Consider the following 21,977-nt stretch of genomic DNA (forward strand, 5'->3'; position numbering starts at 1 on the left):
GAGGAATATGCGTGGCTTTTAGACTTCCAAGTGACATTGCGAATTGTTTAAGAGGGAAAAACCCACAACCTCAACACATGGAAACCAATGGTGCTATATTCTACTTGTCATCCTATTCAAAAAAAAAATATGGATGTCAGAACAGACTCATCGTCTCAGGAATAGATGTTAGGTTCTGAGAAAATCTAAACCTTATATTTTGAAGGACTTAAATAGACACATATTGATCTCTAATCTAAAAATACTAATAAAAAAACTAAACTAATATTAAATAAATTCTAATCCCTAACTTTACTTTCGTAACAATTTCCTTCAATTTCCACTCATATTAAAGTCTTGTGCTTACTGGGACCAAAACAGTCCCATCAAATTGAAGTGTCTCTTGGTGCCACCAACTGGTCCAACTCACCATAATATCGGCGATAAGATTGAAGATTCAATGGTTCACTTCCACTATAAAATCCCGTTAACACCCGTTCTTATCCCTACGCCTTCTTTCTTTTAAACTTGAGCTATTTCTCTCTCTCTCTCTCTCTCTTTTGCAGAGTCATGATGCTAATAGAAAGGCCATCCCATATTCTCCCACTCTTGGGTTTGCTGTTGGTGCAGTCATGCATGCTTGAGTTAGCCCAATCTTCCACCAACCTTACCGACCAATCAGCTCTCATTGCCTTCAGTTCTAAAATCACTTCCGGCCCAAACGAAACAGTCTTGGCAGGTAACTGGTCCACAACTACAAACTTCTGCAATTGGATTGGCATCTCATGTAGCAGACGTAGGCAAAGAGTCACTGCTTTGAACCTTTCTCACGTGGGTCTCCAAGGCACCATTTCTCCTTATATTGGTAACCTCTCTTTCCTGGTCTCACTTGATCTTTCTAACAACAGCTTCTTTGGTTCTATGCCGCATGAGATCGGTCGCCTACATCGCTTGAGAATACTCTCGTTGCCATACAACAATTTGGAAGGTAGTATCCCTCCAACATTGCAAAATTGTCAGAATCTTCGAGAAATAGATCTTACAAAGAACCATCTTACGACCGCAATTCCATCAACCCTCGCCAACGTATCGTCATTGGAGAACTTATATTTGGAAGGCAACAACATCACTGGTGTATTTCCTCTTGTTATCTTTAACATATCCTCTCTAATCGTAATTTCTCTTAGAAAAAATCACATCTCAGGAACTCTTCCAATGGATCTCTGCAGCCACTGTCCTAATCTTCAAAACCTTGTCATTTCATTTAACGAATTCAGTGGAAAGCTTCCTTCACAAATGAGGTATTGTAGAGAGCTTTCACTCTTATCTCTATCATACAATAAATTTGATGGGAGTATTCCAGAAGGTTTTGGGAGTTTAGAAAAGCTTGAAGTGCTATTACTTGGAGGAAACAACTTAACCGGTAATATACCTCCTAGTCTTACCATTAGTAACTTGTCGAGCTTATTTATAATTGAAATTGCGCAAAACAACATTAAAGGAAGCATTCCAAGTGATTTATGGCGTTTTCCAAATCTGCAATTTCTAAATTTTGGTGGAAACAAATTTAGTGGTCACATCCCATCATATCTTTCAAATTGTTCCACGCTCTCCATGGTAGATTTCGATGGAAACTTTCTCTCTGGACCAATTCCCACAAGTCTTGGACACTTAAAATATCTCGAAGGACTTTTTTTGGGTGGCAATCAGCTAACAGGGGAGCCCGAAAATCAAGAGCTTAATATCCTTTCATCTTTATCTAATTGCAAATTTTTAACAACTTTGGACCTATCCCACAATCCCTTGGATATTACTCTTCCGGATTCTATTGGAAACTTTTCAACTACCCTTCGTACCATGTCTCTAACCAAAAGCAAAATAAAGGGTCATATTCCAATGAGTATTGGTTCCTTAAAAGGCTTGGCCACACTTGCTTTGGAAGGAAACAATTTGACTGGAACCATACCATCCACAGTTGGGGGATTGGAGGGGTTACAAAGATTACTTCTTGGTCATAATAAAATTGAAGGATTCATTCCAAAAGACATATGTATGCTAAAGAACTTAGGTGAGTTATCTCTCTCAAATAACAAAATCTCTGGATCCATCCCAAATTGTATTTCGAACCTCATTCATCTGCAAATGCTATACTTGGGATCTAATAGGCTGGAATCACCAATACCATTAAATTTATGGAGCCTTGAGAATCTATTATTTTTGAATCTATCATTGAATTTCCTTAGTGGATATTTGTCTCCAAACATGAAAACATTGCGTGCTATTGAAATCATAGATTTATCTTGGAACCAAATTACTGGAAATATTCCAAGGATTATCGGAACTTTTGAAAGCCTAAGTTATCTTAATTTGTCAAGGAACTCATTTCAAGGAGACATTCCACAATCTTTTGGAGACTTGAAAGGATTAGATATGTTAGACCTCTCATACAATAATCTCTCTGGTGTAATTCCTAAGTCTATTGAGGCGCTTTCACATCTCAAGTATTTGAATGTTTCTTTCAACAAGCTATCTGGAGAGATTCCATCTAGTGGGCCTTTTGCAAACTTTACAGCTAAATCATTCTCAGGAAACAAAGCACTTTGTGGGAATCCAATTTTTGGAGTTCCACCTTGTCCAAACCCAAGCTTCCAAGGATCAAAGGTGAAACAAAGTTTGCTCAAATATTTTGTTCCTGTCATGGCTTCAATTACAATATGTCTAGCATTGGTTTATATGCTAAGAAGACATCGAGAAAGTAAATTGCAGGTTCCAAGTTTATTTAATACATTGCGTGTATTGAAGCATAGATGGATATCATATCAAGAGCTTTGCCAAGGGACAAACAACTTTTGTGAAAGCAACTTGCTAGGAGCTGGAGGTTTTGGTTCGGTGTACAAAGGAATACTATTTGACGGGACAATTGTTGCTGTTAAAGTTCTAAATTTGCAACTGTCGGGTGCTTTCAAAAGTTTCGATGCTGAATGCAAGGTCTTACGGACAATCCGACATAGGAATCTTGTAAAGGTTATAAGTACATGCTCCAACCTTGAGTTCAGAGCTTTAGTACTGCAATACATGTCGAATGGTAGCCTTGAAAGGTGGTTATACTCTTATAACTACTGCCTGAATCTTCTTCATAGAGTAAACATTATGGTTGATGTTGCATCGGCGTTGGACTATCTCCACCACGGTCTATCAGAATCGGTGGTGCACTGTGACTTGAAGCCTACCAATATCCTTCTAGATGATGACATGGTTGCACACGTCAGTGACTTTGGCATTGCAAAAATTTTGGTGGAAAATAAGGATGCTACACAAACCAAAACTCTTGGTACACTTGGTTATATCGCACCAGGTACATGCTTTCAATCTAATTATTTTATTGCTAAGGGACTATCTAATAGTTGCTGGTTTCAAAAGTAGTAATGTATTTTTATATAGGCAATACATTCGTATGAATGTACACTAACAATAAAAATTACACAAATTATGATTACCCGACTAAAAGGTATATATATACACGTGTACAGAGGTCTATTTTGTTTGAGTTGGAGACGGTCTTAAAAAATAATTACCCGAATAAAAGGAACAGCACTGCATGACTTTGTTACGTGTAATTATTCCAAACAACAAACCACCCAGCACATTGTTCATATATAACATAATTTTTCTTTTAAGGAGTCTGGAATATCTATCATTAGATGGTTAGATCGATGTATGTGTACAATAAAAGCATATTTAATTACATGCATTATATGTTGTTAAATCACGAGTACTTGACCCAAAAACTTAATTAATTTGATCGGGGATTAAATTTAATCATTTAATTAATTAATATGTGAATATTCTCCCTTATGTGTAGGACCTGATAACAAGTGAAAATAATGGGTAATTTGTGAAACCAAGGTTTGAACTCAAGATGATCTTATGATATCAAGTTAAATTACTAGTTGTCCAAAAAGTTTAATGTAAATGAAAATGGTGAATTTAATAATTTAATTAATATGATGTCTTACGTCATTGATATCTATATATTCATAAATACATTTTTTTTAGCTAAGATATATGGATAACTCTCTCTCTCTGTTTTTAATTTTTAATTACTAACTTAATGGCTTTCTATTCAATTGCGAGGGTGAATAGAGTATGGTTCTGAAGGAAAAGTGTCCATCAAAAGTGACGTTTATAGCTATGGTATATTATTGTTGGAGATGATCACAAGAAAGAAACCAACCGACGACATGTTTGTAGGAGAATTGACTTTGAGACAATGGATAAACACATCACTTCCTGACAGAATGATGGAAGTTGTGGATGATGGTTTATTGAGAACGGAAAATGGAAGAGATGTAACTATCATGCAAAGTGTTCTTTCATCCATCATGGAATTAGGCTTAAGGTGTTCTGAGGACTTACCAGATGAAAGAGTCAATATCAAAGATGTGCTTGTGAAGCTTCAAAAAATTAAACTGACACTGTTTGAAAATAGAAACAGGGGTGTCTGATATCTCTGATCTAGGTTTTATATGGTTTGTCTTTTTGATTTCGTAAAGTACTTATAAGTGTGTTTTATGTTTGCAAGACTTTTCATCATTAAATAAATGGCTTGGGATTTTCTAACGTTTTTGTCTTGAGCCTTTTCTCATATTTTTTTCTCCTTACTTTCATATTGAGATATATAAATTTACGCAAGTTTTATTCTTTATGCATTAGAGGTACAAAATTAATATAATTTCATTTGTAATTTTAACTTTATTCTTGGTGTTAGGTTTTAATGTTGGTAAATTCAGTGTCAAAACACATGTGATATAAGTTTTAGGTTTAACATTAAAACGGTTTAAAACTTGATCCACCGTCCACGTCATGAGAATTAGAGCTTGTATGTGCAATCTAACATACACCTAGTCAAACTAAAATAGTCATATCTTTTGATTCTGACATCCGATTGAGACAAACTTTGTTAATTTCGAACGCTTATAGAAAGGGCTACAACTTTATATTTCATCAAGATTTTCAAATTCATATGTTTATTAGGTCAAAATGGGGTTTCAATAGAAATTTGAAAATGTTGACAAATGGCTTGGACGATGGCTCAGTCGATGCTCAATTGTAACGCCCCCAAAATTAAACCGATTAATTCGATCAATCTTGGAAGAGTTAGCGAAAACACCAGACCAATTAACTAGTAACTGACTGGCAGTATCACCCTTTAAACATAATATTGTAAAAACCTACGAAAAGTGGAATACAAAATATGAGATTACTACAATCCTTAATACCATTATGTATCATCAAATACAGGCTCAGAGCTTCCAATAACATTTTATAAACATCAATACATATCTACCCAAACCTAATAATTCGAGTCATTCGTCCGACATCTTCATCCTAACAAATTTTCTCACTCTATACTTGGCATTCTACTAAACCACAAAAACACCAAAGTGTTTGGTAGGTGGAAAGAAAATAATTGTGTGAGTTCATAACTTAGTAAGTAAATTATTACAAGGTTGGTAATTTAATAAGCCTTAAGTGAAAGATTATCACTTAGAATAGTAAATGTTAGTTTTCTCAAATATAACATATATTGTCTCCATTATTATGCCCTAAAAATGTAGTTTATTTTAAATAAAGAAACAAAATTCCGGTAACAATCACTGATATTTTGAATGTAGGAAAATCATACTATAAGTATATATGTATATGGTAAGTCATACCAATCCTCCATATGATCTATCTAACCCCTTAACACCTTCTTGGTAGGGCTGACGATGTCCCGAGAGACCTATAATACATTACTGGTGTCCCATATATCATACGCGTACCATCCATTCACTAACAACCTGACCGAGTCCGACTTTAAGTGGCCCACAATGTTAATGACGTCCATATGTAGTGACTATCACTTAAGCTTGGTTGTGCCAGTCATGAAACAACCATTGGATATAAGGCCAAACATAAACAACCACCTCTATGACCATAAGGTCAAGCTCCTATATTAAGCTTATAGCAATTATACCCCATGTACTGGTGCACCAGTCATACAATGCAAATATTGTTCGTTTATTTAGAAAATCATGTTAAACATTTATTCATCTAGATAAAAGTAATAGGTTCAAAACAAAAGTATGCTCAGTCATTTGACATATCACATATTGTTATTAAAGCAGCTTCATAAGTATTTACTTACCTTATCCAGTTATCCAAACTCTCGGACATCTCAACTTCTCGCTACTGCAAAACATAATCTGATATTATAAACAGTACCTCGAGAGTCTAATCTTATGCACATAAAACCCTAATCAGGAGTTAAATACACTAACCCATTAAAAACCCTACTTATCCATTATGGGCACTATCGAACGTTCAGTCTCGATATCAAACGTTCAACCAAATGTCGTGGAACGTGAAAAATCTTAAAAATCAGAGTAAGTTCATAATCTTTCATTGACTTTAAAGAGGGATAAAATACAAACCCATTAAAAGGCAAGGTAAATCTATTTTTTAAAGAATCCTTGTATCTTTGGGGCTTAAACAGCCGTCTCCGAGTCCAACCTTTGACCATGGCGTGTAATTCTGAAAATACAAGATAAATCTTTGAATACGATGTTGTCTGTTTATAGACATCTCTTTCTTGACGTGTGGTGCAAGCAGCCGGATATTTTTGGAAAAAATCAAATGAATCAGTTTATTTTATTTTCTTCTTTTTTCTTGGGGGCCCAAAACTTCTACTTGTGTTCAATTCATTCAAAAGAGCCAACAAACTTTGACTTGTATTTAGTAAAAGAGACCGATTGGAAGTAACATGGAAAGAGAGGACAGGTGAAATGTCCACCCTTTTTTGTTTTAATTTTAATTTTTTTAGGCACTTAATTAGTTAATTTGGGTTTCTGAATTTGCAAATTTTGTAAAATTTGATAAACGAAATTGAAAGTTTTTAAATTATAAAAAAAATATATATTGCAAAAGCGATAAAAGTTCAAGGAGTTAAATGAAGTTTCCATTAAACAAAATTATCTAGAGATATTTTGTCTTAATCTTTATAACTTTTTACAAGATTTATAAACTCTTTTTTAAGCAAAATGGCAGCCGAGCGAGAACAACTGTGGTTATTTAAACCCATAATAGCACCTATTCACCGAGAACCATACAGGAGGGATCTAATGGTGGAAATCACATGTGCTCTTTCAAGTTCAACCAAGCCATAGTATGGCCCAGTTTCACCAGAGCATTAATGGGAACCAAAGTAGTTTATACTAATCAAGCATGGTGAATCAGTGATTCTCATTGCGAAATTCAAACCCATAGCCTAATATGTATCTAACCACTTTGGGAAGTTTCTTGGCCCATTAAATGATAAGATTTATAAACATTTTAAATATTCATGAGTGGTGGAACCTGCTAATGGCCTAATTACTTTATGATAACCAATAAATTAAGCAAATGTCAAAGGTTGGAATCAGGGGAGGCTCAAAGGCTAACCAAATAATATAACTTAATATAGTAGTTGAATACTTGAATGGGGGAGGTGAAGAAACAATTGTCTATAAACACAAACACAGACAACATAGTTGGTGTCTTAGAAACTCCAATTTCATGGGGGAGGTGAAGTTGATTGCTACTACCCAAAGCCTTTTCTGCACCAGGGTTGAATGGGCATTAAAGCTTAAAGGAGTGGAATATGAGTTCATAGAAGAAGAAGATTTGAGAAACAAGAGTCCATTGCTGCTCAAGTACAACCCTGTTCATAAGAAAGTCCCATTGCTGCTGCACCATGGCAAACCGATTGCTGAGTCTCTTGTCATCCTTGAATACATCGAGGAGACTTGGAAGGAGAACCCTCTGCTTCCCCAAGATCCCTATGAGAGAGCCCTGGCTAGGTTTTGGGCACAGTTTCTTGGCGACAAGGTACTTCTTAACTCAACCACACTATTTATTAATTCTTGTACTCTTTTCAAATCATACAACTCGTTCCTTTAGCAGGCTCGACTCCCTCGAAGTAGCCACGAACGATCTTGACTTATCTAATGGAACTGAATGAAAAATTCATGGTTTTAATCAAAAACATTGTACAATAATAACTCGATACCTGATGGGCTTGAATTCTTGACTACTATCCATAGGAAATAGCTAATAGGCTATTTTGGGTACCTTTGATTTCTACTAGGCTAACTGCTGCAAATTGCTCTGTTTTGCTGGAGAGAATTGCTACTCGGATTGATTCTTGGTATTGTAAGAATCTTACATTTGCGGGCAGACTCCAGCTTGTTTCCTGTGTGTTGTGTTGCATTCAGGTGTATTGGACTTTGATTTTCATCTTACCAAAGAGAATTATTTGTGCTATTGAACAAAAATTCAAGAGGTTCTTGTAGAATGGTAAAGATGAGGGTGCTGCAAAAGCTAAGAGCTTGGAAGATGTTGTGTGTTCCGAAACAAGTAGGGGGTTTGGGTATTAAAAACCGTGCTGCAATGCTTCAGAATATTTGGAATCTTTTTGTTAAATAGGAATCTCTTTGGGTTACATGGGTGAAAGAGAATTTCTTGAGGGGTAGAAGCTTTTGGCATGTTCCAATTCCCCAAGGTTGCTCTTGGAGTTTGAGGAAACTTCTCAAATCAAGAGAAGTAGCTAAGAGATTTCTGCATTTTGAAGAGGGCAATGCGCAAAACATACATTTACTTTTTTTTCCCCAGTTCTGCAGTATGGAATGAGATTCGAAAAAATCAGAGTATTGTGGAATGGTGGAAGCTTTTATGGTTTCCACTAAACATCCCTAAGAGCATTCCCAATAGATTAGTCAAATTTTTATCTAAAATAGCTCGTCAAAACTCACTTTATCTAGTTTAGCTAATGAATTTTTAAAGGCCTCCTACATCCGGTTAGCTATATTTTTATCTATATCATATAAATATTATTTTTTTACTCTTTAGTGATTTTATCTTTATTTCTTTTCTAAAATTCGTATTTTACTCTTTATTTTTTCAATGGTAATTCGTTTAGCACAATACTTTTTCAATGATTATTATTTTTCAAATAATCATTTTTGTATATAATATTTTTGAAACGATTGTATTTTATAATAATTATATTTTTCAACGGTTATATTTTTCAAATGTCGTATTTGCCAACGTTAAGTATGAAAACTATATTCTCATAGTAATGTCAAATCATATTTATAAAATATCTTTTTATTAAAAATTGTGAAAGAATATTCTCATAATGATCCCTTGAAAAGTGGAAAAAGTTTTGGGAAAAAGAGAAACAGGTGAAAGAAACAATAAAAAATAAAATAACTCCCTTGAAAAGTACTACTATATGCAGCTTTTTTTTTTTACTAATCCAATCAAATATCTATTTTGCATTTTTTTGGACAAATCCAATGTGAGGGGTTTTTTACAAATCTGATTAGCCATTTTAGATAAAAGTACCATTTGGCTTCTCCATTAGGAATGCTCTAAGCATGCTTTTATTGCTTGGGTAGCCATAAAGAATGCATTGTCAACTGGTGCTAAATTGCTGCATTGTGGCTTTAAGGGAGATGTCCATTGTAGTTTCTGCAGAAATGGGATAGAATCATAGAGGATAAGGAGCATCATGTTTTGGAGCTACAATCTGTGGTGAAATAGAAATAGAAATGAAATTAGGTGTGGTGGCCTGAGGACAAAGTTCTGCAGAAAATTCAAAGGGAAGTGAGAGCTCCAGTTGCAGGGAGGGTTAAGCTTGGTATTTTAACACTGATGTTTTGGTGTAGCTGAGAACTTGTTTGCAGCTATAATACACCTCTGAACTTGTAGTTCAGAAGCACAAAGCCAATTGAAGATAGCTGGTTTTGTGTTTAGTTCTCTTGCAGAGTTTCTTTCTTTGTATTGTTTCTGTGTAACTTTAGCATATTGCATAATTCCCTTTCAATTTCCTTGAACGCATGCAGTGTGTGTTTGGGGCATGGGAAGCAGCTCACAAGGCTGAAGGAGAGGAAAAGACAAAGGCTATAGAGTCTGCACAAGAATCACTGGCGTTTCTTGAGAAGCAGATTGCAGGGAAGAAGTATTTTGGAGGAGAAGAGATAGGGTTTCTGGACATAGTAGCGGGTTGGATTCCTCATTGGCTTAGTGTTATGGAAGAAGTCGGAGGCATGAAGTTACTTGAAGCTGAGAAGTTTCCATTGCTCCATGAATGGGCTCACAACTTCATCCAAATTCCACTCATCAGAGAATGCATTCCCCCAAGAGAAAAGCTTCTCGACTATTTTAATGCGAGTATAAGCTACATGCGTTCCTTAGCAACCAATAAGCAGTGAAATCAAGCTCCAAGCATGCCAACTCAGCAGAGATGGACGCGAGATGAACGCTAGAATGCAAAGAATCATTTCTCTTTATTATATATTTTCCATTACTTTAGTGTGCACAGAGCCTCATAAATCTCGCATAATTAGACATATGTTAAGGGTGAAATGGAGAGTTATTTGTTCTGTTTTCAAGTATCAATAAGCTAAGTAAAATTAGAGAAAAATGCAGAGGTTTGTTGTTTTCTTGGAATATTGTTGTGGTATATGAAAACCTGCTAGAAAGTTGACAATTGATGGAAGTTTTATATTTCTTTGTGCAAGAACCAAATAGAGAAATTCCATTTCATTTTCCAAAACTAAAATAAACAAATGAACTTGTAAAAAGAAATTCCATACAGACCAAATGTTCAAATGGAATTAAAAACCAAAACCAAATGAACAAGCTAGTCTGCTTCCATATCAAGCATGCCCTGGAAACATCAGTGCATATCAATTTTCTGTAATTATCACCACCTAAGAGCAGCATTTACTTCAATGCTCTAAAATTTCAATGCAATCACGTTTGTCCCAAAAGCTGATACGAAGAGATGAATTTAATCATTTAATCAATACTTTAACAAGTTAAGTCACTACTTATCCCAAAAGCTTAAGTGGAATATTTAAGTAGGAGATGAATTGACAAGAGATAAGGTTTGAACTTAAGATCTTTTGCTCTAATATCATATTAAATCACCATTTGTCCTAAAAGCTGATAGGAAAAGATGAATTTAATCATTTTATTAATACGTATTAAGTTAAATTACCACTTATTCTAAAAGTTTAAATAAAATATTTAATTTAAATAGAAGGTGAATTGATTGAGACAAAGTTTGAAGTCAAGAGTTTTGGCTCTGATACCATATTAAATCACCACTTATCCTAAAAGTTTAAGCTGATAAGAAGAAATAAATTTAAGCATTTAATCAATACTTCAACGTCTTAGTCCTCCTAAATTTGCCATTGTCTTTTCAACTGATGGTGCTTTTGAAACCATCCTCAATCTATCTTTCTTTCATTGGTATCATCGGGATCAAGTTATACTAGGAATGTTAATATCCTCTCTTTCATAGAGAAGATTAACGCTTGTTCTCTTCAAGCTTAAAAGGAACGAATCATGCATGAAAATCAAGTATCAGTTGATGTTACTTCATTCCTGCTTGGTGGTCTACAATGAAAATCAAGTATCGGGTTCAGGTCATATAAAAGCATGAGTATAAGGCTATATAGGTCTACCATAACCCATCCCATCTAATTAAACAGATCAAACCCTTTAACCCTAACCGTCTAACTTCGTGTTGGGTTCATGGATCATGTCAAAAATTACTAGCCATTATGTCACATGTTGAGTTCAGGTCGTGTCGAAGCATGGGTATAAGACTATATAAGTCAGCCGTAACCCGACCCATTTAATTAAACGGATCAAACTCTTCAACCCTAACCTTTTAATTTCGTGTTGAGTTTGTGTCGAATTCACAGGTCATGTCAAAAGTTGTCAGCCCTAGTCTACATTCCACTTATGAGTCATTAATAACCTCAGAACAATCATGATCAACTCAAATATACAAATACCATACCACTTGTCATTGAGAGTTTGCAATTTGTATCAAAGTTGAGAGTTGTACTGCTTTGTTTCAAAGTCGGTTTGTATTGTCTATTTATTCTTTCCAATACTCTGTTAATGATCAACACACAAAAACATCATTCATCAGTTTCTTCACTATATTTAAACTTGTTGAATGCTAGTCACAAGAGTCAACAATTAATATAAAATTATAGAATTGATCAAACTATTAATGTAAACTTTTAGATTAGGGTCATGTTTCAAATCCATATCAGATCTCTGCTTCTCAATCACATATATATAAAGGTTGTGTCAACGCACAAAGACCAATAGAATTTCATGTACAGCTACAATGAAAAATGTATTTGTTTACTTTATATTCATGCATCGTTGACCCCATTTTGCAGATAATAGATCAGCATCAAATTTGTCTTTATATTAGCAGGAATATAGTTCTCTTCCAAAATAGAAACCATGAGCACCATAACCAAAAACTTTGATATTATACAATGCAATAGCTCTCTGTTTCCCAAGCCATGGCCACCATTTTGTACAGCTTATTCAAGCTACCACTCTTGTTTTTGCTCTTTCTTCTTCTTCCCTCTGCAAATTCAGTTTCTTTCCAAATATCTCGCTTTGAATCCAACACGTCCAACATACTTTATCAAGGAGATGCTGTAGCTTCTGATGGAGCCATTGAGATGAACATGGTCAATTATGTGTGGCGTGTTGGTTGGGCCACCAATGCAAAGAGAGTGCCTATTAAGAGAGAGCGCGGACTCCAATTCTGGAAACCTCTCTGATTTCACAACTCATTTCTCCTTCCTTATTGATCACACCCAAGCAATGAGAGTTCTAGTTATGGGAATTCAGCTCAAGCTTGGATATAAAAGAGACGAGTGGAGAGAAAGCAAAAAATATAAGATTAATTTGGGGTCTGGTAGTTTCAGGTGGTGTTTTGATAGCTGGGTTGAGTATAGCATTTGCAATATTCTGGAGGCATAAGAAAAAGAGAAGAGAAACAGCAGAGACAGTTGATGAAGAGAAGACAACAGTGAACTTAACATCAATAAACGACGACCTAGAAAGAGAAGTTGGACCAAGAAGGTTCTCTTATAACGAGCTTGTTTCAGCCACCGATAACTTCTCAAATGAGAGAAAGTTGGGTGAAGGAGGGTTCGGCGCCGTTTATCAAGGGTATTTAACTGATTTAGAGGAGCAAATAGCTGTGAAGAAAATTTCAAGAGGATCTAGACAAGGGAGGAAAGAATACATCACCGAGGTGAAGATCATTAGCCGGTTGAGGCACCGGAATCTTGTGCAACTCATAGGATGGTGTCATGACAGAGGTGATCAGCTTTTACTTGTCTAGTTGGTTATGCCAAATGGTAGCCTTGATGGTCATCTTTTTGGCACAAGGAGTCCTCTCCCATGGGCAGTGAGATACAAAATATCTCTTGGGTTGACCTCAGCATTGCTCTATCTTCATGAAGAGTGGAAGCAATGTGTGGTGCACCGGGATATCAAATCCAGCAATGTGATGCTAGACTCTAAGTTCGGTGTCAAGCTAGGTGACTTTGGGTTAGCTTAGCTTATGGATCAGGAGCTAAGTCCACGGAGAATTATGGTTGCTAGAACTTTAGGATACATGGCTCCAAAATACATAACCACAGGTAGGATTAGTAAAGAGTCAGAAGTGTATGGCTTTGGGGTAGTTGCATTAGAAATTGTTAATAGAAGAAAATAAGGTAAATCTACGGAAAATGATTCTGACATAAGGTTGGTCCGATGGGTTTGGAATCTTTATGGTAGAGGAGATCCTTTGGCAGTGGATGAGAAGCTGCAAAATGATTTTGACGAAAAACAGGTCGAGTGCTTAATGATTGTTGGACTTTGGTGTGCTCACCCTGATTCAAATCTTAGGCCCTCCATTAGGGAAGCAATTCAGGTTCTTAATTTTGATGCAACAACGCCAAATCTTCCAACACAGATGCATGTTCCCATGTATCGTGTACCTATACTATCAGTCAATTCTGATGAACCTTCAACAAGTGAACACCATCTTGCTTTGTAAAACTATACATATGAAGATCATCAGCGACTACAACACTCCTTCCCTAGAATTTTCTCCTTACTGCATGGCTTATCACCTTCCACTATAGGTGACCTCTCCTCCTCCTCTTCTTCTAGAAGTCTCTGATCTTTGCGGCTTTGTTTACCCACTTAATGAGCATTTGGGTCTCCCTTGCAGTCAAAATAAGAACATTGTGTGTTTGATTTGGTCAGAGGGAGAGTAGATGTGCTTAGTTGAGTGTTATTGAGAGTTCGTATTGTGTGTGTATCCATTATAGTTTGTGTAAAAGTGTTTTATTCTGCAATAATATCTTATTGTTTATTTATTTTGTTACTCCATGCCTAAATTGATCCTTAAAATATATTATTGTTCTGTCTTTTTATGGAAATCAGAAGTTGCACATATAATGTGGACTTATTTATGAACCTTCCCCTTTTTTTTTTTCTTTTTTTTTTTTTTGACATGTCCGCACAAGAGGAGGGAGGGGAATTCGAACTAGTGACCTCCGCTTTATTAGACGTGGTCCCAGCCAATCAAGCTAACTCTTGGGGACCTTTCCGTTTATTTTTGTGCTCAATTAAAGTACTGCAATCTGTATATAAAATCACACCAGGAAATCATGGGAAGTATAGCTTCAATGTTGCAACTTAGTGCTTCTCACGGAATATGTGTGAAATTAATATCTTGTATAATGTGATTAACTTAATTATGGTGTCATTAAGGGCCTTCAAGAGGGTTTTCTTTGTGTTGAGAATAAGGTTGTATATTAAATTACATTAATACTATTATACTATACACTAGAGGCCTATATATATAGGCTACTAATGCATATATACACATCAATAACCCATGTGGGACGAGGTGCATACTTATAATACATAATATAATCTAACAGTCCCCTTCAAACTCAAAATAGAGTGTGAGAGACTAACTTAAGTTTAGATACAAGATCACAAAACCACCGATTAGAGGATGTGACTTGGTAAAGAGGTCTGCAAGCTAATCAGTCGGTTATCATTCCTTTTATATGTCTTGCATAAACGAGTGTGAACAGTGAGATTTTGGGATGTGCAAACTTACATCATTAGAGTTTTAACTAACATTTGTCTTTCGATTCATATTTCAGAGGCCAAACATACATTTTTTAACAACATTGCCAACAGTGCCCTATTTGAGAGTGCTTTTGAAACAACTAGCAATTTGAAACATTTTCAAACCACAAGAGAGTGCGTTTTTAAAATCACACAATTTTAAAGATTAAACCACAATTTTACTAAACACTTAACTGATTTTCTAAAAATTGTATTTTCATTATCTGCGTTATGAAATTGCTATTTTTCAAATTGCAAATTTTACAAGTTTTGAGGGTTTCAAGAGTTAGTGCAGTTGTTACAGAGAAAACAACAGTCGAAATATATGACAAAGTAGCAAGTCAACAATTTATAGCTAATGTTACATTCTTGGCTGGAGGCATCTGACAGAAAAAGAGAGGGTGCAATGAGTATGTCTCTGACTCTGTTTGCTGAAAGGAAATATTCTGAAAAGATTCACACAAAAGCTTCAAATACTTAAGCTAAGATGATGCATGTTCCTTTCTCTAGATTGGAGAAAGTGTAACCAGATACAAAACTACCATAAAAATCATGGTAAGAGAATCTTATGCTATCTTGATCAAAAAAAAGATTCATAATAATCCTTTTTAAGACATTCCTATTAGGGAGCTGGTATCAGGATACAGGGTGATTGTCCATCAAACATGGTATACGATATTAACAATCATGGGGACGACAACGAAACCTTAACTGGTGACATATAACACTTCAAATGGTTGCTGTCCTAATGTGTTGAGCTGCAAATGTAAACAGAGTAATAATTATCAACTGTACAAGGAAATTTTTGTGCAGGTATTTGGCTTGAAAATCAAATTTATGATCAAGCAGCAACACGGTGACAGCGCAGCCAAAATGCAGTCCCCCCACTTCTGCCTCGAGCAACTGCTATTTCCTCATCAACATAAAACCAGATAAAGAAAGGATCCTTGGTGCTTGGCTCCCTGTCCTCTTTTTGGCCAAGGCTAATTTCCAAGGGATTCAAAGGTCCAATTTTTATACGAATACACTCGAAAATGAAGGCCAGTATTCTCTGCTTCCATGTAAATTTGCCTTCAAACGTTAAGGATCCAATTGGTCCAAGATATACTCCATTCTCAATTCTCTTTGCCTGGCAATCCAAACAAGGTTGTTTTTGTTTCTCAGTTGACAAAGCAAATCATATAATCTTCTATTTGTTGGATTTTAGGAACCAAAGCTCCCATTACTATGAAGAAAAAAAGCTCCAGCAAGTTCATCCTTGATTTGATGATTTTTTATTTTTTTATTTTTTTTCGCTTGGCATGATGATGACTTAAGCATATAGAAATATCAAAAAGGATGATGTTAACATAAGTACACGGAAATTTCTGACTATCTATATTGAAAGAAAAGTGGGGAAGGGAGGCCGAGTGGAGTGGAGTGGGGGGAAGGACTAGACTGAAAATAAAAGAATGCGAACATATGTACATCTTTGATCACGAACATTGGTTGGCCTACTTGTGATACCTTCTTAACTTAAAAGACACAAATTTCTTCCAAACTGGGTTGGAAGAAATTCCTCCAAACTAGTCTAATAAAGTAATATGTCATATGTGTCCTTCTAACATGTGACTCTCACATGTTTTTTAATACAATTAACAGAATTCTTTCACCATTAAATCCTCTCTTCTAACGTCTAAAATTTATTCTTTGTGTATTTGAGAAAGTCCAAGAGTTTCTTTCTTTCTCATCTGTTCATATCCCTTTTCTTTCTTTAACACAGAACCAACCCAGTTCTGTCTCTCTCTCTTTGTCTGAGAGTCTAGTCTTAATAAAACGTTTTCTATGAAAACAAAGCAGCTACTTTGAAGCAATCTCGTAGTAGTAGTAAAAGTATTTGACAAATTGTTCAAATAAATATCCGTTCTCCAACTGTCCCTTAAACCCATCATAAAACCTGGTATTTACCAGACAACGCAAGAGAGAGATGTGTTTGCGACTTAGTTGTGGGAAAAACTATGAGCACTAATTCGTCATGATTGAAGTCCTTGGCTTGTAAATAGTTAATATTATAAGCCAAGACCTTCAATCATGACCTATTAAAGAGTGATTCTGGGGGTCTTTGGGGTCATCTTCCTCATTTGGATGGTTGTTCCAAAGGAGCAAACGAAGCATTCGAGGCATGGCCCCATCTTTGCAATTCTCAAAGGCTTGTCCAAAACTACATTTTTTGTTATTGATGTCATGGATATCCTGGTACCAAGACGAATAGCATGGGCCATTGAACCACAGGTCCGAGACCACTACTTCCTTAGGCTCATAACCATAGTAATTTAAATCAAACCCCTTGTAGGATTGATTGGAAGAGCGAGACTCAGCCAAAGCTCCATGTATAACCCAACAATAACAATAAAAAAAAAAAAAGACTACCCCAATATAATAAGAACTAAGAACAAACTACAAAGGAGTGTGAAAGCAAAAGAGTGAACGAGCTAAGGGATCTTGATTTCTTCCTAGTGGGGCTTTTAATATAGAGAGACAGAGAGAGGGAGGGGAGAGAGAGACATTGAAGGAGAGATAGAAGCCCAGGCTGGGTTTCTATGCTCTGTGTTCAAGATCTGGGTTGGCTCTGTGTTCAAGAAAGAGAAGGGAGATGAAATGACGAAGAAGAGACAGACTCTTGAACGTTAGAATAAAGTTTAGACATTAGAGGAGAAAGATTTAGCAGTGAAGGGATTCTGTTAATTCTGTTAAAAACATGTGTGTCTCTCACGTGTTAGAAAGACACATATTACTTTATTAGACCAATTTGGAGAAAAATTTATGTCTTAACTTAAATGCATAAAGAAACAGCACAGAAGAACATGGCAGTCACAGATGAAGTGAGTTCAGAAAAGCTCTTTATAACATTGAGCGCCTGCTTGGATCTTGAAAAAAAAATGAAGGAAAACAGAAGAAAAGTTTTAAAATGCCAAACAAAATAACCTAATTCCTGAGCAATTCAGTGAGTTTTTTTTCTTTTTCCTTACCCTCTCTAAGATCCAAACAAGGCCCAACTCTGCTTGGAAGTTTTTTTTTTTTGAAGGATAAGCCATGAGTTACTTGGAAGTTACTTCATAGAATAAGCCATGAGTAATGAACTTCTGTATCGCAGTTTTGTTGATCTTAAGATCATTGGACCAGACTAATATAAAGGTTGGAAGGACACATCCCAATTCAATTATTTCAAGAGAATTATTCTGCTCTTGAAACAAATTGTTACATGTGCCCTTGGGAGGACTTATTAAAGGGCATATGAGGGTCGAAATGAATCATTCTCCATTATATTCCCTACTCCCTAGAAAACACAAACATGAGGGTACTCCATATTCTAGTGGAAAATTGGAAGTATTTGTAGATTGAAAAGAGAATCATTTTAAACACATCCCTAGAATCATAATAAAGAAATGCATGAGACACTTACGGCTGCATCGAACCTCTGAACAGCTGTGAGAGGAAAATAACGACCGCCCTTCAATTTATTCTACAATTTAGCACAAAAGTCCAATAAGGATAAATTGCAAAAGATATGTAAAGCTATGCAAATCAAGGAACAGAATTATGCCAACCTCAGCAGTGAAAATAAGCATCCATGTTCTGCCAGGGGATTTTGATCCACCTAGTGTATCAAGAAACCCGGAGGGCTCAATCTTTGCCTTTTCAATAACAGAAAATGCAGACAAAATGTCTTCTGCCGCAACCTTTCTTGTCTTAGCAGCCTGTTTCAGCACTTTCACACTCTCTTCCACTTCCTAAAGCACATGAACATCTTAAGTTACTAAAATCACCCAAAAGAAGCTAGCAAAGTGGTCAACATAGCAATACAATAAGCCCCATTTAAGCACAAAGTTTAACGAGGTTCAGTCAAGTGTTTTTTGCTTTTCATGCACTTTCTCAAAACCCAAACATTGAATTGAGCAAACTAAGAGATAAAACTCAAGGTGCTTTATGTCACATACAAAATTGAAGCAGAAAAGCAAGCAATGGGAAGCAATTTAACAGAAAGACAGTCCAAAGAACTGAAAGAACAAGGAAACAAAAGCCATAGTCTGTTGGTTTTTCCTTCCTGGACAAGAAAAGGGGTGGTGGAGGCACTTTGGTCTGTTTCATCCAGGGTGGCTCTGGTTCTTGCTCTGGGAAATCTAAGAAGATGGGGTTTTGTGGGCTTAGCATAAGGTGGTATTTGAGAGGAACAAGAGGGTCTGAGGGATGTTTTAGAAAATGAACATGAGAGCAACAAGCCGAAGGAAGTGGAGGAGGAGGAAGAGAACATACAGAACGCTGTTTGTGAGCCCATTGCCATTTGCTCGTGCTGTCGTCGAGTTGTCGTTTCCCTTCTCTTGAGAAGCCTTGTCGTGTGAATTTCAGCAAGTGGATTGGATAATTTAGATTAAATACGTTCAGAATATATGGTCTACTATCCATCAACCGAAGATTCATTGAAATTTGGGTTTCACTTGAATTAATTTCCAAAGATCCGAAAAGTAGAAAATTATTGATTGACCTTCATGAATAATCATATCCCTAATTTTAAATGTGTGGATATGAATCTTCAGAATTTTTTACATTGTTATCATATGATGGCAGAGTTCTCAAAGATAGGTATTTTCAATTTTTTTTTTTTTTTTGAAATGAGTCCTATATAAATCAACCCAAAAATTCTTGCTAGGTAAGTATAATGTTTTTAATACACATGGGACTATCCTCCATCCATACATGGTCTAAAGATTGGCCAAGAGCAAATTTTGCAAGGCGAAGAGCCATTTTGTTTGCCTCCCTCCCAACATGCCAGACTACCCAGCTTTGTAGGCTATTCAGGATAACTCTACCATCTTCAATTAATTACCCATACTGACTCCAACAGGCAAAGTGTTCACAATATCAAAGATATGTATTTGGAGTGTAGAAATAAACAAGAGGAAGTGACTTGTGTGTTTTTGATGTTTTTAACTTTACATAAGTCTAGGGGTGTAAAAAAAATAATAAAAAATAATTAAAAAGAAAAAGGTGGGGAAACCAAGACTGGGACCGGAACCATGAAACCGGTTGGGAAAAATTGTCCAGTTCCGGTTCCCGGTTTTAGAGTTTTTAAATACCCGTTTATAACCGGGTAACCATTCAAATTTAGTACTATTTATTAATATTTTTGATTTTTTTTTTAAAATGGGGCACAAAATGGTTAAATTAAGTCCAAAAATTAGGCCAAATACCTAAAATAAGCCCAAAATGCAAAAAAATAAATAAAAAATAAAAAACCGGCTACCCGGTTTGGATAACCAGGTACCAACCAAAATCGGCTGGTTATTATATAACCGGTTAACCAAGTACTCGGTTGCGGTTTTCAAAAATCAAAAACTAGGTTTTCACCCCTACATAAGTCTGGCCTATTTATAGTTCAACAAGGCCAATCAAACTAAAGAAGAAAAATAAATCATAAAATGAAGGAAGAATATTACAGAATAATATCAAATTATACAAGAAAACAAATCGGTATCTAAGATGGTCTCTGAATGGAAAGTGAATTCCGTTGAATAAGTATTCCAAAATATCTTCAAAATATATTTTGAATATATGTTGTTGTGCATGCACTTGTGAGGTTTGTGTTCCACATTGAGAAAGTGCATGTAAAAAATAAGAGTGGTTAACCTACCTAAGTGAAGCCAAGCCCATTATTAGCTTAAGCTTTTAGGTTAGAAGTGGTTCCCTAATATGTATATTGATGTTCTATAATAATAATAATAATAATAATAATAATAATTAAAAAATTAAAAAAAAAATTAAAAAAAAAAAAAAAAAAAAACACCTCTCATTGTCTCCTCAACAATTGGTATTAGAGCCCATGGTTAGATTTCGCTTCTGCTGATACAAGTGTCTCGGTTTGACGCATTTGATTTGACTCCGGTAAAAAGAGTGGCTTCTCTTGGAGTATGCGTGACACTCTAGTGTGTGGGGAGAGTTTAGTCATTGTGGAAGAGACTCACAAGTGTTGAGAGATTTGTTGTGCATGCACTTGTAAAGTTTGTGTCCCACATTGAGAAAGTGCATGTAACAAATAAGAGTAGTTAACATACTTAAGTAGACCCAAACCCATTAGCTTAGGCTTTTAGACTAAAAGTCGTATCCTAATATATATATTAATTTACTCTTATTTGACTCTCTTAGTGTTTCTCTTCCCAACAAATGCAATAGAAATGTCTTGGTGTATAAGCTTTGGTGAACACATGAGCCAGTTGATCAACAGAGGAAATAGGACAAAGGCAAAGAGTTCCTTGTAAACAATGATGGCACACAAAACAATTGTCAATCTCGAAATATTTCGTGCACTCGTGTGAAACATCATTAGGAGCCAATATAACGACAGTAGCTCAAAACTGGTGTCAACAAGTGGATGGTACTTAGCTTCAATAATGGAGTGAGCAGCAGACTTTTTCTTGCCATCCTAAGAACATAAAAACCTATGGTGGAGCGACAGTCAATGGGATCGCCTCACAAATTAGCATTTGAATACACATGTAGATGTAATGATAAATTAGAGGAGAAATGCACACCGTGAAATAGTGTGCCCCTTACATAACGGAGGATTCGAAGATCAATGGCATAGTAAATTGAGCGCAGTACGGTCATGAACTCATTTACAAGATGAACAACATAAGCAATATTTGGTCTCGTGATAATAAGATAGATGAGATTGCCAATTTTTTTTTTTTAGTGTTGCATCTAGAAGTAACTCACCATCAATGGCTCAAAGTTTGACATTTGTCTTGAGGGTACTATCAACAATTTTACAGTCAATAAGTCTAGCTCGTGAAATGAGCTCATAAGCATATTTGGCATGAAAGAGTTCGCAACCACTAGACTTAGAAGAAACTTTTAACCTAAGAAAGTAGCTAAGATAGCCCAAGTCCTTCATCACAAATTGCCAACTCATAAAT

The 21,977-nt window shown here is 35.7% G+C and overlaps 3 protein-coding genes and 1 pseudogene across 3 annotated transcripts; 3 read left to right on the top strand and 1 right to left on the bottom strand.

The window, feature by feature from the left end:
* Positions 1–521: 521 nt before the first annotated feature.
* Positions 522–4,590, top strand: LOC132184752 (probable LRR receptor-like serine/threonine-protein kinase At3g47570). Its single transcript, XM_059598492.1, has 3 exons — positions 522–2,640; positions 2,746–3,334; positions 4,123–4,590. The coding sequence occupies exons 1-3, from the start codon at positions 550–552 to the stop codon at positions 4,482–4,484; spliced, it is 3,042 nt and encodes a 1,013-aa protein (XP_059454475.1). The 5' UTR covers positions 522–549; the 3' UTR covers positions 4,485–4,590.
* Positions 4,591–7,507: 2,917 nt separating this feature from the next.
* Positions 7,508–10,556, top strand: LOC132184426 (probable glutathione S-transferase). The gene is made up of 2 exons (XM_059598055.1): positions 7,508–7,887; positions 9,906–10,556. Exons 1-2 carry the CDS (start codon positions 7,576–7,578, stop codon positions 10,272–10,274), a joined length of 681 nt encoding a protein of 226 aa, XP_059454038.1. The 5' UTR covers positions 7,508–7,575; the 3' UTR covers positions 10,275–10,556.
* Positions 10,557–12,398: 1,842 nt separating this feature from the next.
* Positions 12,399–13,983, top strand: LOC132185365 (L-type lectin-domain containing receptor kinase IX.1-like; annotated as a pseudogene).
* A 1,494-nt stretch (positions 13,984–15,477) lies between these two features.
* On the bottom strand, positions 15,478–19,470 carry LOC132185366 (uncharacterized). The gene is made up of 4 exons (XM_059599147.1): positions 19,321–19,470; positions 18,615–18,797; positions 18,470–18,529; positions 15,478–16,156 (listed from the first exon to the last, which is right to left on the bottom strand). The coding sequence occupies exons 1-4, from the start codon at positions 19,468–19,470 to the stop codon at positions 15,869–15,871; spliced, it is 681 nt and encodes a 226-aa protein (XP_059455130.1). The 3' UTR covers positions 15,478–15,868.
* Positions 19,471–21,977: the final 2,507 nt, after the last annotated feature.

Source organism: Corylus avellana, chromosome ca6 (assembly GCF_901000735.1).
Source record: "Corylus avellana chromosome ca6, CavTom2PMs-1.0".
Taxonomy (NCBI): Eukaryota; Viridiplantae; Streptophyta; class Magnoliopsida; order Fagales; family Betulaceae; genus Corylus; species Corylus avellana.

Coding starts and splice junctions, on each gene's coding strand:
- LOC132185366 (XM_059599147.1), bottom strand. CDS start 19,470: ATGGATAGTAGACCATATATTCTGAACGTATTTAATCTAAATTATCCA. Junction 18,798..19,320: donor GGGCTCACAAACAGCGTTCT/GTATGTTCTCTT, acceptor CATGTGCTTTAG/GAAGTGGAAGAGAGTGTGAA. Junction 16,157..18,469: donor TTCAGAGGTTCGATGCAGCC/GTAAGTGTCTCA, acceptor TTGGATTGCCAG/GCAAAGAGAATTGAGAATGG.
- LOC132184752 (XM_059598492.1), top strand. CDS start 550: ATGATGCTAATAGAAAGGCCATCCCATATTCTCCCACTCTTGGGTTTG. Junction 2,641..2,745: donor CAAGCTTCCAAGGATCAAAG/GTGAAACAAAGT, acceptor AGTAAATTGCAG/GTTCCAAGTTTATTTAATAC. Junction 3,335..4,122: donor ACTTGGTTATATCGCACCAG/GTACATGCTTTC, acceptor GAGGGTGAATAG/AGTATGGTTCTGAAGGAAAA.
- LOC132184426 (XM_059598055.1), top strand. CDS start 7,576: ATGGGGGAGGTGAAGTTGATTGCTACTACCCAAAGCCTTTTCTGCACC. Junction 7,888..9,905: donor CACAGTTTCTTGGCGACAAG/GTACTTCTTAAC, acceptor GAACGCATGCAG/TGTGTGTTTGGGGCATGGGA.